Raw genomic sequence first — 18,005 nt, 5'->3', positions numbered from 1 at the left:
CCAACACAATTCCCAGAATGCTCTCCACACTAAACTGAATTATCCAGTGTTTTAGGGTATGATTTTATTAAGCTGATTTTTAAAACTCATCATAATTAAACCATTCCCACACTCTTCTTGTGTGTACCCTTCTCTTTGTAGTGAAACAAAGTATCTCTCTGATTAAAACAGTAAAGCAGAATGCAAGAATTATCAGAGCTAAAATAGATGTGCGAAGTCCCACAAAAAGAAAGCAAAATCGGGAAGACTGTGCCTTTTGTTTCTTGTAATCTTCAGGAACAATATCCAACTTGTTTTTAGAGTTTTGCATCGCAAAACCCTCATGAAGCAAATTGGCTCTGCTGTCACCATGTGACCTACTGTAAATGTGAACTTTTCATCACATGATAAATGCTTTAAAGTGATCAACAACACATTCTTACTCCCGGCTGGTCACATTGTGTCAGCTTTTAGCTCACATGGAACAGCCCTTTTGCTGTAAATTTCTACTTATTCCTCTGAGATGGTAGAAGATACAGACTGCTTCAGCAGTAAACATGAACGGTGCTGGATTCAACACAAGCATGTGCATTTTATTTCACAAAATGTTGATGAGTTGCAACAGTGACATGTCCGACACTTCTTACCAGCCAGGGAAGTCTTGTAAGTCAAGTTATTCTTTTTTAACTTCGAATCCATCTTCAAACTGACTGGAGTAATGATTTAAGCCTAGATGTAGCTGCCTGCTATTGTAGAAAAGTTAATAGAGCATTATGGACATTAGCTTCAGAGGCAGCTGGATTCTAGCAACAATTGTAAGAGGATTTGATGAGAGCATTGTAACCAAGGTGCAAGATTTTTGGATCAGTAAGCATCCCAACATGGACAACTTTGTGAGTTTTAGGTGAGACAACAGCTGATAGTGGCGTCTTTATATAAACATGCTTACTGTCCACTAAAAGTTTTCTCAGTGGAAAAGATGTTTTGCTCTTGAATCACTTCAGCTCAAAGTGATCAGTTGAACCTACTGGTTAACTTTCTCTTTCTGTGAATGATGACTGAGTTGATGCAACAAACTGTTCAATTTCCATCAACTTACCACATGATTATGTAGAGCAAACCACACACATTAAGTTAGTCGGTACTGTGTGTTGACAGCAGGAGGCACAGTTCTTCTCTGTTCTTTAAGTGCTTTCCTTTCAGCAGAATTTTAGTGAACATACACATGCTTAATGTGTCTTATGTCTTTCACAGTTTTATCTGGTGAATCCCTGATTGTAGACACAACAAACCACTGCTGTAAAATAAGCTGAAATGACAGGATGATTGATAATTCCTGTATTTGCTTTTACAGTACGAATCCAAGGCGAGGATTTCAGCTGATGAGGCGATGAAACATTCCTACTTCAGACAGCTTGGGATGAGAGTGCACACATTGCCTGAGAGTGAGCATGCACAGCTTAAGAAGAGCTGATTTTTATCCTCCTTAGGCTTTCCTGCTGCTTTCTTTTTCTCTGTGTTCTGTTACATACAGTCTAGTAGACTGAAGCTCTCCAACTTGTGTTTCAGGTATATCAATATTCACATTAAAGGAAGTGCAGCTGCAAAGAGATCCTGGTTATAGAAACTCCTCGTACCCGGAGTCAGGTGGGTGGGTGACACAACCACATAGCCTCGGCTTTTTTTGATGATCAAACATGCATGTAGTGCTGCTGCAGTATTATTCTGTCACTTTGTTGGAAGTTAGTCAGACAGTATGGTCATGATGATGTTAAACTCAGACAGCAAAAGCTGTGAAATCCTGTTTTTTTTTTTTTGTTTTTTTTTTTTTTTTTTTAATAATACAAGAGAAGCTTATCCTACATTTCCCATAATGCAAATGGAACTAAGCGTCAAGCAAAACTATGCACGTTGTAATTGACCGTTGTAGATGGCTCCACACCACCTGTTGTAACCCAAACTTGCTCTAAAAAACAATTTTATGTCCAGATAAGATGAGACCCTAAGATGACATCACCTGTTGTTTATGGTAAAAGAATAAACAAATACAAAAAAAAAAAGAAAAAATTTAAAAAAGCACTTAAGATGGCTCTATTCAAAGCATCCTTGTTACAGACGACTGGCAATCTTATGCAACATCAGCAATCTGGATCTTTAAATCTTCAAGTTGTTGAAAATGTTAATCTATAAATTGATAAAGGATAATAAAGCCCCTCGGCATTATGGGTATTTTCCTCTTCTTCTTGCAGGTAACAGCAAGATCAACAGAAGGCAAAGCATGCTTTTCTAATATCTCCTGAAGAGGAAGGTCTTCATCATCACCTCCCAGCAACCTTTCGCATGAGCCTATCTCCAGTTGGAGTGGCACACCCCACTCCTTGATCCACACACAAACACGTCCATACACACATTAACACAAACACACACATCCACTGAGTGAGTGACTGATTTGTATTTGTTTAGAGATTATTTATTTATTGAGGATACAAGTAAAAAAATTTTGCTGCTAAAGTACTACTGTATTTGTAACACACCGTGTGTGCGCGTGTGTATGTGTGTATATACATGTGTATGGTTGTGCACATGAGATGCCATGCACAGTCAAGCAGTCTGTAACCTTACTGTTCCTTTCCTGACAAACCTACTCGAGCTTCTTTTGAGTTAAAATTCAACTGATGTTGATGTTGACGCTGTGATCTAAGTTGTTCTCCCCTTGTCGTGCTCAGAGACCCATAGTTTCAGTTTCTTCAGACTTTTTAAGAAGTATGTATATCTGTACATAAAAATATATATATATATATATTTGGAGATTGCGTTTCTTCGAGCTTCACTGACTGAACTCGACAACATTTCCAGATTATTAGAAAGTCTGCCACACACAATGGTTTTGGTTATTAGAGTGTTCCTCTGGATTTCTTTTTGTTGCTTCCAAAACATTTCAGATGAACTGTTTTCACTTGGCACCCCTGCCCACAGGACGTGAAAGCCAGAGTATGGTTGTGAGTGGACTGATGTTGAGGACCTCAAGAAACAAAGAAGCTCCAGTCAACATGAGAACATGCAACACTTTTTTTTTTTCTTTTTATGTTCTTTAGGCTTAATAACAGGACCAAAAACTGAGGTGCAAGTGTGGGAATGCAAAGTTGTGAAGATTAGCATTACGTTTGGATGAAAGACGAGGAATGCTGGAACTTGAAAGGATGTCTATGATGTCCCACAGGAAGCCAGCAAGAACTCCCTAAAACCCCTCAAGACTGCCAGGACTTTACCGGAAAAAAAGTAAAGGAAAATTTACACTTGCTTGCTCTGCTCTTGAAGATCTCTGCAGAAACTGTTTGAACTTGCACTCCAGTTGTTACTTTTTTTTTTTTTTTTTTAAATCAGGGACACAGGCCTCAACACGGCTGAGTTTACCCAACAGTATTAAGATGTCTCTGTGTCCGTGACCTTTGACTTCTTTGTGAAACAGCTGTCTTGTGGCATGTATGTATGTAGAGATGGGGTGGAAGGGGTATTTTGGAAGTGTTCAAAAGCAAGTGATTATTTTCCTCTTTTTGTCGGACCACTCTTAAACATTTGTACCAAAATTTAAAAAAGAAAAATTTCAAATTGAAATTTTAGATTTAAATGACCACTGTTTTGTTGGCAACTGACTGATGCTACAGATAAAACCTGTTGAGAAATCTCTTTTTAAAAGATTTTAGTAAAGCAAAAAGATGACCCCTCTTAGTTACTGTAAAGCATTCCTTGCTTCAGCTTCAGTTGAGTGCAGACTTATTATGCAGCTTTGTACTGATGCAATTGCAAAAAGTGAAAGGGGAGAGTTTTTCCTGAAAACTGATACCACTCAAATCTTCTTGCTAACTATGCTACCAGTTTGCTACGCTTAGTGCAAGACAAAAACAGTTTGAGACAACCAGCATGGCTAAGTTTAGAACAGTGATAAGAATTAGCCCACTAGGATCTATTCAACATGCTAACAATCACATATTCAGTATTTATTAAATTGAAGAGTTTAAAGACTTAATTGTGGACTTTAAAAATGAGTACAAGCTTGGCTAGTGCTTGTCTAGCCAAGTTTGTACTGTTAGCAGCAGAGCCTTTCTTTAGAAACTTAGCAAATAATTCTGGTTTTGTGCTTTTGTTCTCAACAAGCACAATGTCATGTTGATTATAGATGTTAGTTTCCTTGCTCAGCTAGCTTCCTTTCTTTATGGTAAGTTTAGTGCATCTGGCTAGTGAACTCACACAAAGCCTTGGCTAAGCTAGCTAAGCCTTGGCTATTGTGTCATTTGTGAGCATTTGTCAAAATCAATTTTAGTAACTTAAAAGTTTCTCTAGCCAAAAAATTTAGGAAAATCCTTATTTTTGTTCATAATTTCTCTGGGTAGGACTACACATTTAAACTTAAGATTTCTTTAAACTTAAACAGGTTAAGCAGGGTGCATGTTTCCTAATTGCTGGTTTTGGTGACTTGGGGTGCTGTAAAGAGATAAGGAAGCAAATGAGTGGCATCAATCATCTTGTCTAATTCTCAGTCCAAAAGTAGTTAAAATTATTTGCTGAAATGTAAACAAATTGTAAAGATCGTGAATAAAATAAAACTTAAGTGTCTGTCAGCATCAGAGTACAAGGACTGTTATGCAAAATTCAACAGTCACAAAGGTAGAAAGCAGTTTCTGCACTTACTGGGGCAAAAATAGAGCTGAGTGCAGTGCAGGTGCGTGTTTAATGAAATGCCAGGAGTGCTAAGAACATTAAATAGTAAAAATGTAAGTTGTAAAAGGATATGTGGGAGGTTTTCTTGTTGCTGCAGCTCTTTTGCTCAAAAACAAAGTGAAAATATAAAATGCATTGTCTGTTAGAAAGGCACAAACATTTGTCTGAGCAACATTAAGAGTTTTGTTTCAACTTACTGATTAGGTGCTAGAAAAGTGCTGGAAGCACAAGTAAAATGTGATAACCTCATATCTAAGACCATTAATTGAATGACATGAACATTAAACATTGATTGCAGTTAATTGTTTAATAGTCCTGTAAAGATATCCATCTTTTTTCGTCAGCTAGAGAGGAGTATCTTCTGTGTGAATTGTTCTTAAGCTCTTGAGATGATTGCATTCAATTGTGATAGTTGTAACAAACTGTAAGCAGGAAAAGTCATTATAATAATGGTAAATGTCCTGTATTATATAGTCCTGTTATTCCACCATTTTCATAATTTATTGTACCTTTATTTCCACCTGCAAAACTGAATTGTATACATTATAAATTCCCCTAACACATGTGGATTATCTCACTGTAAACTGCAAACTGTGTTCTTCTAATAGGACTGGTTTTTTTTTTTGGTTTGTTTTTTTTTTTCTTCAACGAATCACAGTAACATGCATGAAAGGTGATTTCTAAAACAGTTTAATATTTATCATTGTAAAAACTACAATGTACTTTTTCAGATGTATGATTGAGCTAATTTTATGTGAACATGTTTAAGTGTTTGCGCAAGAGTGGGTATGTGTGTGCGCCTGATGCATGGAAGGCCTGCTGTTTTGTGGACTCAACCTCTCTGAAACACTGAGCTGCCAGTGAACAGTCGGTGTGACTCTTTTTACTGGAACTATTTATTTCTCATAACCATTGGAAGTAAATTTAAATCGTTTCATAAACCGTTTGTGCAGCAGTCCTTATTTGGGTGGTGAATTATTCTGTAATCCCAACAGAAACATGCAGTAGTATCTGGTTTTTTGTTTTTTTTTTTAAAAAAAGGAAAAGTCTCATTTATTCATAAATTGTAGGCACCAAGAAAAAAACCGTTAGAATAGGCTTAGATTCCAGAACAATTTCACAAAGGGGGAAAAAAAAGTACAGTTTCAACCAGGAATGAAATTTAAAACACTTCAAACTAGTACAGAATCTTATATATAAAAAAAAAATTTTAAAAAAGCACATAGTGTACAGGAGCACAGAAAGTCCATGTCAACAATTAGTTATGCTGATACATATAGTATGTCAAAATAACAAAGCTTGTAGGGCTTGAGATAATATGTACATTTTTATACATATATATGTATGTGTATATATATATGTGTATATATATATATATATATATATATATATATATATATGAATGACCTCTTGGCTTCTGTACAAAAGTACAGTGCATTAACAAAAATTACAGAAAATTATGCGTTTCGTGCTCTGGCTAGCATATCCTTTTGCTAGGTGTTACATCCCGTTTCACATAGTCCAGCTCAAAGAGTCCAGATAGTGACAGATTGTCAATTTCAAGAATAGACTAAATAAAACACAAACATCCAAAACTGCACATTTTAATATTTGGCCTATCAGAGGAGAAAACCAAACCATCACTGCAGGAATGTTTCTATCACTTTTTCCAATTTTGGTCCCTGGTGATCAGATTTAATTGCATTATTTGATATTTTACAATGTATTTGGCCTGTTTGTTTGATGACAAAATGCACCTCTCACATCTGAGTAATAAATGTGAAACTAGAGCTAAAAACCAATTAGCTTAGCCTCCCTCAAAGCAGGAGCAGCAGTGTCTATTTCTTGTCCTCAACACCACAATCTCTCAGATGTGAGATTTTTCCCTAACACACCTAAATAAAATCAAATGCATCTCTCCAGTGGCTTGTAGAGTTATGCAAAAGCTTGTCAGTCATTTACTTATACTGTATCTTATTTTGAACTGAAGCAGGAAACTTGCTACAACCTGGAGGGCAATGGCACCCAAGGACAGGCTAAAATCCTTGACTTAAAGACTGATATCAGCTGGAAACATCCTGTTAGGCTTGTACTTTTTAACAAGATTGTATCTGTGCGTGTTTACAATTTTCCCCTTGTAGTATTCACCTGATGCAAGAAAGTGAATTTCTGCTCCACAGCACAACAGACGTGTAAATTAGGAAGGTTTGTAATCTACTGAATCCTCTAGCTTCTAAATGTGACAGAGACATGTTGCATCTGCTTGTAGTTGATTAAGAAAACGTTTCATGAATTCAGATTACACCTGCAAGTATTTTTGTCTTGATGATCTCTTTATCCCACAAATCTTAACAAGATTTCTGAGGATCTCTGAGCCAAATGTGAGGGTAATGAGATTTGGCATGCTGAGCAAAGAAAATCAAAGTATTCATTAAAATGCTAAGCAGTCTTTACAACAAATGCTGACATAATCTGTGTTGTTATATAAAGAGATGAAAGGTGTGATGAGGTCTGAACTCTAGTCAATTTCTTTGTATTTAAAGAAATTTTGGAGGTTTTAACCCAGATGAAAATATAGCCCTCAAGTAAACATCCAAAAAAAAACAAAAAAAAAAAACTAAAGCAAATAATCTTCTTTGGAGTGAAGAAGGTATCAAAAATATAACTTTTAATATGAATCAAAGTCCTGCATCAGGTTTTTAATTACTTATTTTTTTGGTCCTTTAGCTGATGTGGCTCTACTCGTCCCCTTTTGGTCCAACTTGGTCTGAAATCAGGCTGGCATCAGGACTTGTTGGAGTTGGAGGAGATCAGCAGAGAAGGAGTGTCGACACTGGCCAGAGGTACAGGAATGGGTCCATTCAGCAGTGTAGGGAACTGCAGTGGGACAGGTAGAGTTACAGAAAGAAAACACACTGCTACAAAGCAGACTTTCTTTTCATTCTCTCATTTGCAAGGCGGACATAGTAGCAAAGCTGACTGTGATGTTTATGCATTTATTAATTGGTGTTACATACATACATTCATATCTTACTTTTTCAATTTAGGCTCATTTCAGAAGAGTAACCTTACACCCCCCTAAACCTCGAGCTGGCAGAGAATGCAATGGGAAATGGGAAATGTCTTCAGCTCTCGCAGCATGTCCTTATCTCATTATACTGAAAATGCTTTCTGAGTCGGTTAAGTAAGCCTGGATGACTTCTGGACCCCAAAAGAGACTAAAGTAAGAACCTGTAATGTCACGTTTAGTTCAGTTCCAAAAGAAAGTAGTTTAAAAGGTGGAATGATTAAAATGAAAGAACATCCTGCAGAAATCTTGTGCTAAAATCTTGATCTACCCTTCATAGATTCATATATTGCAAAAAGAAAATCAATTTAACCACTGATGAAAGTACTGCATGTAAGGCAAACATCAAATGGTGTATAAGTCAATACTTGGTATTTCCTCTTACATTCATCAACAGAGTATGAATCTTATAAAGGTTTTCTCCTCCATTTAAACTGTTAATGAACAATTCTCTGGGTTTCTTGAAAAACTTTCCAAAGTTTTTTTGGGGGGGGGGGGGGGATTGCTGTCTTTTCTTTGTCAAAATGATCCCACACAGCTTCAGTCGCATTAAGGGACCTGCAGAGGATTCATCACTCCTTAAGACCTGTTGTCACTGATTTCTAGTGCAGTTCTCAAGTCACGTGGCATACCTCAGCCTTTTTCTCTCTGTTTCTTCTCCCTAAAAATGTCTCCTTTTACATCCTCCCCTCCATAATTTATAATGAAGCTTCGGTGAGCTGTAGGATCTAAGGAAGCTCCAGAGACATCTCTCAGGCCTTTACTGGATTCTTTTCTTGTCTATTTAGCGACATCGCTTTGATACTATTAATCTGCTTTAGATGGTGTACTTGTGTTTTTTTTTCTATTCTAAGCCTTGCCATAACTTTTTGTGCCAAATTTTCTACTTCCTGATAGGAATAACATGTTTAAAGTTTACAAGTTATATGGGCTCTTTATCTGTTTGCTGCTTCATTCTTTTTTTTTTTAGTTACGTGCTCTTTTTGATGTTTGAGTGAGTCACTGGTCAGGGTTACGTGGCTTAACAAGCAGAACATGAATGTAAAAGTGGACGAGATCCAAACAAAAACCCACACTGAATTTTTTTTTAGTTTAAAATTAGATTCATTATAACTACATGATTGACTGGGAGACGAGATACACTTCCCCTAACAACGTCAGTTACTGCAACTCTAGATTGCCACTATTTTCCAAAACTAAAACCATTAAACTTGCAGCCTTGATGTCCAGAGTATAATGGTTCCTTTACATGCTTTCACAGAAACACTTTGGCTTTTAATTCCACAAATGGAGCGTCATCTATGAGCTGTGTGAATCTTTTTCTGTGTTACATTTCCAAAACTCTTATTTTCTACAACTGGGTGAACTTAATATCTGTAAAAACAACAAAAAAAAAAAAACATTTTCTTTGATCACATCACTGGCCATTAGATGATTGATTCAGGTGGTTGTGTGTTTTTGAGGTGGAAAGTTAAAAATGGTGGGAGGGACTACTGACCAACCAACCCTCTCACGTTCCCCCCTCTAGCCAACAGGAAGTTGCCCCTTTTTCTTGTCCACACTAGAGCGGAAACATCTGCAGCCTATTTTGAAAGCCTGGCACACGACTAATCACACAAATACACAAATACCTCGTACACAGAAGTACAGAAAAAAGACAAAAGCCCCAAAACAATGCAGAGGTAAAAATGCAACATGAAGTGACCAGAGGCAGACTGAGATCTTGAGTTTACTCTTGACATTTGTGAGAATATTTCCCTTCGCTTCAGAAACTAAATTGGAGATTTTGAAGGTTTATCTTGGATTAGAAAGGTTTGGTGAAAGAAAATACCTGTTGTTACTGATGCATATGGTAAAACAGGGATGTTTGGCTTTGTGATTTAGCTCTTTTTTTGTTTTTCTATTACCAAGCTAAAAAAAATCAAAGAGACATTTTGGTTGATTAAATGTTGTCAAATTTCTTCTGCAGATTTTAGATGAAACTGTAATTTATGTGATTATAACCAGAGTAAAAACCAAGCAATGCTACAGAACAAAACATCTTAATGTATTAATAACTTAAAATAAGATGACTGTTCTTTGTGAATCTCTTGTAAGTGAATGTTTGCTAATCTTCAGGTTCAAAAGATAAAGTTTGGTAATGCAGGCATTATACATTCCAAGATCAAGATAGTCATGTGGGATCCAAATCTTGTAGAGGTTATTAGAGGGTTTGTATGATGCTTTCTGCAAATCCTCAGGTACTTTCCAGTAACAGATGCCTCCTCCTGTGTATGTTGATTTAGTACATGTGAATTGAAAGCATGCTACTACATATTAAGTACAGACACCAGAGTATAGAAAGCTTAAGAGACCCAAAAAGTCTTTTCAGTGCTACAGCTAATGAGAGCTGTCAGTCGTGCCTCCCTGTAGACAGTAAAGCCATCACAGCTATTTAGCCTCTAATGTCAGGGTTAAGGGTTGCACCTCACAATGACGACAGGCTTTTAGCTACAATAGGTTTGTGCATATTTAGAATACCAGTAAATACTTTTATCTGCAGCTCAGTCAGACGATGCACCATTCAAACTAGTTTATTTTAAACATATTTGGCTAGCTAGCTGGGTCTGATCCATTGTCGCTTTGGGCCAGTTCAGTTTTCTAAACCACTTCAGGGGCTGGAAAATTCCAGCGGCCATTGAAAATCCTCTCATACATGGTTTTGCAAATAAATTAGGTTTACCTGGAAGAGCGGGGTGTGGCCTTGTAGTTGAGCAGGGCTAAGGGGTCCTACTGGACTCAAACCAGACCAGAAATGAATATTGGAAAGCAGAGGACTGGGAGTGAGCAGCAGACCAGATGGAGTCTATAAAGACAAAACAATCTATGTCAGATAATACATGCACGAAGAAGGAGGTGACAGTGTTCAAGGTGGCAACTTGTCAAAGTGAAACTGTCAGACCTTAACGCATTTGTTCTTAAAGAAGCTAACCTTGAACAATGAGGTTCCCGGTTTGCTCCATGTAAATATTGGAAATATAAATATTTTCTCTGACTCTTCCAGTGACTTTATACAGGGCAGTGATTTCATCAAATACCATTGCCATTTACAACTTACCAATTATTCACCGTAATTCTTTTTAACTCCTGCTCACCTGGACTGAGCAGTTTGTAGTGTTTCTTTTTTTTTAAGTCAAATTTTACCATGTTATGCAAACTGCAAAACTATTCCTTTGAAAAAGCCTCAACCACCATAAAAAGGTTTTAAAGAGGTGTAGAATCCAAACAAAGGGCACAAATATTTGGGAAAGTACATAATTCAATACATTTCTTTAGCTTATAAACAATAACCAAAAAGTGTCTGTAGCCAGGAAGTGTGACATACTGAATAATTAGGTAATAATTCTTCTAGTTTCACACACAGAAGCCATGATTACTTAGTCTGGATGAGAGCGTCAGCTGAATGCCTGAATCTAGTCAGACTGTCCTGTTTTGGTCAGCGATTTGCTGCCAGTGGAGCAGGAGCATCAGGAACATATGGCTTCACTTAGAATCCTCCTTCCTCCCCTCCTCCTCTTTCCGCTCACCTCTCTTTATCCCCTCCCTGTCTGATTTTCTCCATCAAACATTTCTCCTTCCCTTCTTCTTAAATGCTGCTTACATGGGAACTTGTGAATGTTGTGAATATTAATAGCTGAGTTATGTTTCACGTCGTACCTGTGCCGTGAAAAGGGCAGGAGTGAGGGACCCAGAGGGCAGCGCTGGGCTATTGAGAGCAATGGAGACGAGATCACTTCCTGTCAAAAGGAGAGAAGAGGAAGAGATTTCCAGGCTTTTTGGTTTTCTGCCCTTCAAGGGTGCACCGTTGGCCAACCCTCTCCTCTCTTTGGTTGTTTTACACTGTAACCTCTCCCTCTCCCTCTGACCAGACGACAGGTTTAGAGGTTGGGCATTGGGCTCTAAATCATCACTGTCTATGCTGCGGCGCCGTCTCTTCACTCGTATGTGGGTAGGGCTTAGTGACGGTGAGGAAGAGCAGGCCAGATGAGGCGACAGCCTGGAAGAGTGGGAGCTCTCACTTGATGATGGAGGTGGGGTAGAAGGGAGAGACGAGTGGCCGCAGTTTTTTACAAATCGGATGACAGAGGAGCTTTCGTCATGGCTGTCGGATCTAAGCTCTGTTTTGATTGGCCGGTGTTGCTCTAGAGGATGCTGATGGGAATTCCTAGTGTAGGAGGTGTACAGGCCAGAGTGGAGGTACTGGTTTCTCTCAACTCCATCCTCATCTTCACCTTCAGGCTCTGATATCAACCCGCCACTCTCCTCACTAATGCGACCTGCCTCCACCACGGCAGGGTCCATCTTCAGAATCTCGGGAAATGACACAAACTTGTAGACGAACTTTTGCCCAATCACCTTCTTGATGATGTTCTGCAAGAGACATAATAAATAGCTCTCATTTTACGACGATGAAAAACTGTTTTTGTGCACAATGTTTTACATGCTGCATACTTTGTCATAGTAATAGCGCAGAGCTCTGCTCAGCTTGTCATAGTTCATGTTGGTCTTGTTCTTCCGCAGCCCCCACAGCTTTGCCACCTCCTCTGATTTCAGTAGTTTGAACTCTCCGTCATTGGATGTCCAGCAGATGAGGTGCTTGTGGCTCTGGTCGAGCAGCAGCTGGAGCAGGAACTGCCAAAGTGTTATGGAGCTCTCCATGATGGCACAGATAAAGGCAATCTGCAGAGAATGATCAGGTGAATTTGGCTTTAATGAGCTTGAAAACCTGAGTAAGCTTTGAGATTTAATGCATCTTTTTAAAAATTTCAGTGGTGCACGTGAAACCTAATGCACATTAAAACTGAATTGTAACCACACTTCTTTTTCTGATTCAGGAAATGAAGATCAATGGAAGTGACAGTTTAGCAATGACTGCATCTCTAATGAGCGGTTAGCACCAAAGAGCTACTTTCTAGACCTGATAAGAGTCCTAATGTCATGCCGTGAGCAGAAGTTAGACATGGCTGCTTGCTGGTACACTTACCCACATGGCTACTGTCCAGTCAGTTCATGCAGCCCCTGTCTGAGTAGTTAAAGCTACTGTCCCACTAACAGGCCAACAGACTTCCAGTTATTCTCCAGTCAACTTCTCCTATTAGCTTCTTGTCATTTCATTGTTTTCTCGCAGAGCATGAAAACAGTTCTTCAGCTGCATGCCACAGTAAGGATGGGTTTGTCTGTCTTGAATGTGGCCCTTTGGACTGTCTAACATCACTTTTATCAGGCAATGTAGACATGAATACAGGTAAGTTGTTTTTTTTTTTATATTTACATAAACACCTCTGCATGATAATACAGTGATTAGTGTGAATTCAACTTTTCTGACAAGAATTGACAAGAGATGCAAGAGCCGTTTCCTGTTCTATTATTTTAAATGCAAATGCTCAGTTAAATGCAATGTCTTCAGCGTCAGAAAATTACTCTATTCTTGAGGAAAAAACACATTGTTCCCCAAAGCTTTCCCACCACTTGGAGGCCCAACCAGATGTGGCCCAAAATGACATTTGTGTTGGATTATGTCATTGGAGTGTTGTATTATGTTGCAGTGCACTTGACAATTTCTTTATGCTTCTATTTTCCTCTTTATATTAGTTTATAGTTTATTGTATGTTTTGATATTATTGCATGTCTGATTCTAGTTTCTGTATTTCTATTACATGTGTAATGTTTTTGTATTATATATATATATTTTTTTTTATGTTAAGGTGAGATATCTCATCATCCTATAAGGTGTTTTTATCTCATCCGCACAATCGGTTTTCTTGTTGTCTTTTTCCTTTTTCTTAGATCGATGGTTTTATACTGTGCAGATAAATAAATAAATAATTGGTAAGTAATTGAATCATTACAAATGTAAAAAGCCAAAGGTTAGCACCGCAACTTTGGCTTACTAATAAAGGAGAACATATTCTGACTTCAAACTGAGGAGATACTGTCACAAGTCGTGTGTCACAAGCCAAACCAGTGGAAACATTGTCGTTATAATATAATTAAGCAGAGATTTTTACCCTGCTCAGTTTCAGTGCCCAAAAACTGCATTTGTATGTGGACAGTGGGGGCAAACACAAAGAACACTGGCATTAAAAACACCTGTGTTTGTGTTCACATGCCCTCAAATCATTGTTGGCTCTCTGCACATCCAAACAGAAATCTCCAATCATCCCACTGATTGCTGATTTTGCTCATGGTATGACTTCTTATTTGTATAACATCTGATGGACATGTTTCAAACTTGAATTGAGAACTTTGTTTTAAGTTCTTTCCTTTTCCGATACTAATAAGAAATAAGAAAAAAAAAAAACACTTTTCTTTCCTTTGTCTTTCAAATTCAGGTGCAGTCGACATGCCCACACATGCAGACCACGTGTTTACATGTGTGGTCTTGTGGTTTTGCAACTTCCTTGTACAAGTTGTGTACAGATGATCTGATCATTTCTGAAAGCAGATATGCATCTTGACCAAAACTCTATTTAAGATAAATAAAATGTTCAGTTAACTTGCTTTTGTTTTTTTTCCATGTTCATATTTCTGCATATTCCAGGCTGCATGCTTGTCACAGACATTGTGTGAAGACCAGATGTCGGATGTTTTTCAAATGTTTCCATGGTGACAAAGCCGGATGTGGTCAGTGACCCCTTTGCCAAGACCAGCACAGTTCTAACTGACGTGTTTACCTGAAAACAACTGAGTGTGAGCATCTGTTTGTCTGTTTCTTTGACAAAAGTTGTTACACATGATGTTAACTGCATAACAGTAAAAACGTACTACAACTCTGAATGGGGAAAAAGTGGGGCCATGAATAGAAAAAAAAAGCAAAAAAAAAAAAACAAAAAACAATTTTTTATGTTGCTACTCTCAACAATTAAAAGATGCTCTTGGATGGAGGACAAGTCATGAAGAGTTCCAGATGTTATTTTGTCACATTTATCCCAACATTCTTTAAGTACCCAACAATACAGAATGTTGCTTTTTCCCCCCCCAAAAGATATCCACGCAAGCTTGCAGCCAGCCAGGTCAGTGACTGCCATGCTTTTTAAAATGTGTACAGAAATTGACTGTACATGGTCTTATTGACAAAAGTATATGGATGCCCCTTGAAAAGGTGTCATCTTAAAGGTAGCTGCCATCAATTCTCAAAAACTTACATTTTAGACTTGATGCACCTAAAAATACAGATTACGCTTTTCTTTTTTTGATCCACAGCACATGGTGTTTATTTCCTACCAAAAAAAAATCCTTAGTGGTCTGACCTGAGAAAACATTTCCACTCTGCGATGCTTCCAGATGCCTCTGATTTGGACAAGGTTAACAAAGTTTCCTTTCACAGAGAAAACTTTGGCTTTTGCTAATATAGCTATCTATACTATAGTTTCTGACATAACTTCCTCCTCTCATGATGGTTCATCTTCATCTGAAGGATAAAAAAAAAAAAAATCCATGGTGTCCAATTTAGACTTACTCCTTGCTCCTTTACCTTCCCACTGAAATTCCTTCAGATTCTTTCAGGCCATGATGAGTTTACAATTTTGAGAGAGGATATGCAAATCAGTCATGTTACCAATTTATTCCGAAAATACAGCATTTATATAAATTTGATTCTCATTTTGAACGGAAATCAACAAGTAGAAAAGGGGAAAGTGTGAACAATGACCTATCGTAGTAAGAGAGAACACAACTACCCATGGTCTTGCTTCCTATTTCCTTCACAAATTTGTATCTGTGTGTGTGCTTGTATGTGTGTCAGAGCGCACGACAGAGAGAGAGAGAGAGAGAGGAACTGTAGTGATGTTTTGTATGTCTGCAGGAGGACTTCCTGTCATTGAGCTTCAGGGGCGTCATTCCCGGTGAAAGGCTCTCCAGGACTTCCTGTAACTGGGAAACACCGGGAAATGACACACATTCTGCATGCGTCTTTTTGTTTCGATAATATGTGTTTGTTCACACTCAAAAGATGTTTTCAGGAAACACACACATCTGCATTAGCGACAAAGTTGGGAAACAGATACTAACTGATATCAGTCTGTTGGATCTCTGAAGTTGAAAAGAATTTGAAACAAACAAACAAACAAACAATCATCTTTGTGTCACTGTTATAATTAATCCACACAAAATTATTCTGATTCTTAATGATAACAACTTTGTGTCAAGTCCATGCACTTCAACTTCAACAGAAACAAACCAAACCAAAAGCCACACGTGACACCATCCATTTCCTCTGGTCTGCTTACCTCTTATTTTTGAAAATATGTCTGTGTATGTCTGTGTAGAGGGAGCAGGGGTCTGCTGGAACTCAAATGGTTCTTTGTTTTTGCACCAGTGACTCATTTTCAAGATGTTGTCTGCTGCCAGCTTCAATCCGGAAGCGCATGGCAATTAGTCTGTGAGGTCCAGACAAACCAGAAAGTCTACTGCAACATTTTTAAAGGAACCATGACAGATTTTTCCCCCTTTCACTTATTTTCTTCTTATTTTTCCTTATTAAAAAAAAAAAAGCTGGGAGACAAAACTGTTTTTAATCTTTTTTCTTTAAACGCAACCTAAAACGAGGAGAAAAGGCTCCAGTGCGGAAAGCTTTGCGCGCACCTTTAATACCTTTTACGCACAGATTCTTCGAATTTTACGCACAGATTTATTCGTTTCTAACACAGTTTTTGGAAAGTTTTCAAACTTGACATTGACTTTCATCTTCATTAAGTTTCAGGAAGTACAATAGAAGTTAACTGGAGATCCGCATAGGGTTTCTCCGCTGTGCATAAATGCGCAGATACATGGACTAACCTAAGAAAGTTGGAGACAGAAGGGAACATGGCACCTACCCAGATGTGGACGGCCGCTGCTCCTCTAACTGTTTGCCCGCTCTTGGTGTGTACGTTTGTTTCTTAAATCAGTGTGTGTGTGTGCTGTGCAGAGGCTCCATGCTTCTGCTGCTGGCCCGCTGTCTGAAAGCGGATCCGTAGCTTTTCTCTCTCCTGCCTCAGAGCAGGAAGTTGGGACGCACAGACGGAGAACGGGCGCACTTCCTCTGGCGCAGTATTCCCGTCTGTGTAAACACACACACACACACACACACGCAGAGAGAGAGACAGAGAGAAACGCTCACACGCACCCACAACCGCTATTTCCCATAAAACACACCCCTTTAACAAGTCCTTTTCTCTCGTTCCACAGTCTTGAGAGACCAGGGGACCTCGCCACGTGCAGCACACACACCTTAACTTAATAACACACTTTTGTTTCTCCTCCTGTTCCCTCTACCTAAATACACACACACCGAAGATATTGTATTCTCACAGACACATACACTCAGTTGTGAGACAACTGACGTCATCTTCTTCCTGCTCACCGGGAGGGGTTCCTGTTTCCACACACACACACACACACACACACACACACACACAGACACAAGACAGACAGACACTCGAGGTTAAACTCTAACTTTCCTGTATCTTTAAAATTTTGCCCAAATCTTTTATTTAATTTCGGTTAAAAAAAAAAAAAAAAAACGGCATGTTACAAAACAAAGTTTTTTTTCCCCCTAAAGTATACTTTGATGGGTCCCACAAACTTTCCAATATTGTTTAAAATTATTCTATTTATGCTTTGATTAAATTGACGTATACATTTAGTTTGTGTTTTAAAATAGAAGAGAAAAAACTTCTGCGATGTGAAAACAGCTTAAAATAAACGAAGGCAAACAACAGATAGTTGGGTAGTAGACGACCTTCAAAGATTGTCTATATTTTGACAGATGAACACAATGGTCACATAAATCTCCCACATTACAGCCCAATAAATCAATTAATAACCAATAGATGTACTTCATAGCTAAAAAGTCTTACTCGTTATCAAAAACTGACAAATGATTAATAAACTAGCTACTAGAAAACAATCTAATGAATGGATTTATTGATGGCCAGAAGCTATTTGTAATCTTTTCATGATCAATGTCTCCTAATTAATTAACAAAATAGTGGGGGAAAAAATAACACAAAACACATATATAATCTCAAAACAGTTTTTAATCGCATTTTACTTTTTATCAAACATCTTAGGTGTCTATTTTATGAGTTTTAAACCAGTGATACTGGAAAAATTCATCAAAGTGAGAGATCTTTCTTTAGCCACTGCTCTGGTAGAATCTGGCTCCGCCCACATCTTCGAAACGTCAACAGCGCCAAACTACAGGCTCCTTAACAGGAAA

At 38.1% G+C, this 18,005-nt stretch overlaps 2 protein-coding genes across 2 annotated transcripts in view; one reads left to right on the top strand and one right to left on the bottom strand.

The window, feature by feature from the left end:
* The window catches only part of cdk17 (cyclin dependent kinase 17), a 43,070-nt gene extending 37,519 nt beyond the window's left edge, over positions 1-5,551 (top strand). The window contains exons 15-17 of the mRNA XM_079263180.1: positions 1,334-1,424; positions 1,549-1,626; positions 2,229-5,551. Coding sequence (XP_079119306.1) covers positions 1,334-1,424; positions 1,549-1,626; positions 2,229-2,269 — 210 coding nt within the window. The 3' untranslated portion in view covers positions 2,270-5,551. The remainder of the gene's footprint in view (positions 1-1,333; positions 1,425-1,548; positions 1,627-2,228) is intronic.
* Positions 5,552-5,770: 219 nt separating this feature from the next.
* On the bottom strand, positions 5,771-16,737 carry elk3 (ETS transcription factor ELK3). The gene is made up of 5 exons (XM_079263395.1): positions 16,621-16,737; positions 12,257-12,484; positions 11,462-12,175; positions 10,488-10,610; positions 5,771-7,575 (listed from the first exon to the last, which is right to left on the bottom strand). The coding sequence occupies exons 2-5, from the start codon at positions 12,461-12,463 to the stop codon at positions 7,483-7,485; spliced, it is 1,137 nt and encodes a 378-aa protein (XP_079119521.1). The 5' UTR covers positions 12,464-12,484; positions 16,621-16,737; the 3' UTR covers positions 5,771-7,482.
* Between the last annotated feature and the right edge of the window lie 1,268 nt (positions 16,738-18,005).

The sequence above is a fragment of the Telmatherina bonti genome, assembly GCF_933228915.1.
Source record: "Telmatherina bonti genome assembly, chromosome: 23".
Lineage (NCBI taxonomy): Eukaryota > Metazoa > Chordata > Actinopteri > Atheriniformes > Telmatherinidae > Telmatherina > Telmatherina bonti.
Note: the sequence above shows the minus strand (reverse complement) of the source record. Positions and strands in the feature narration are given on the sequence as shown.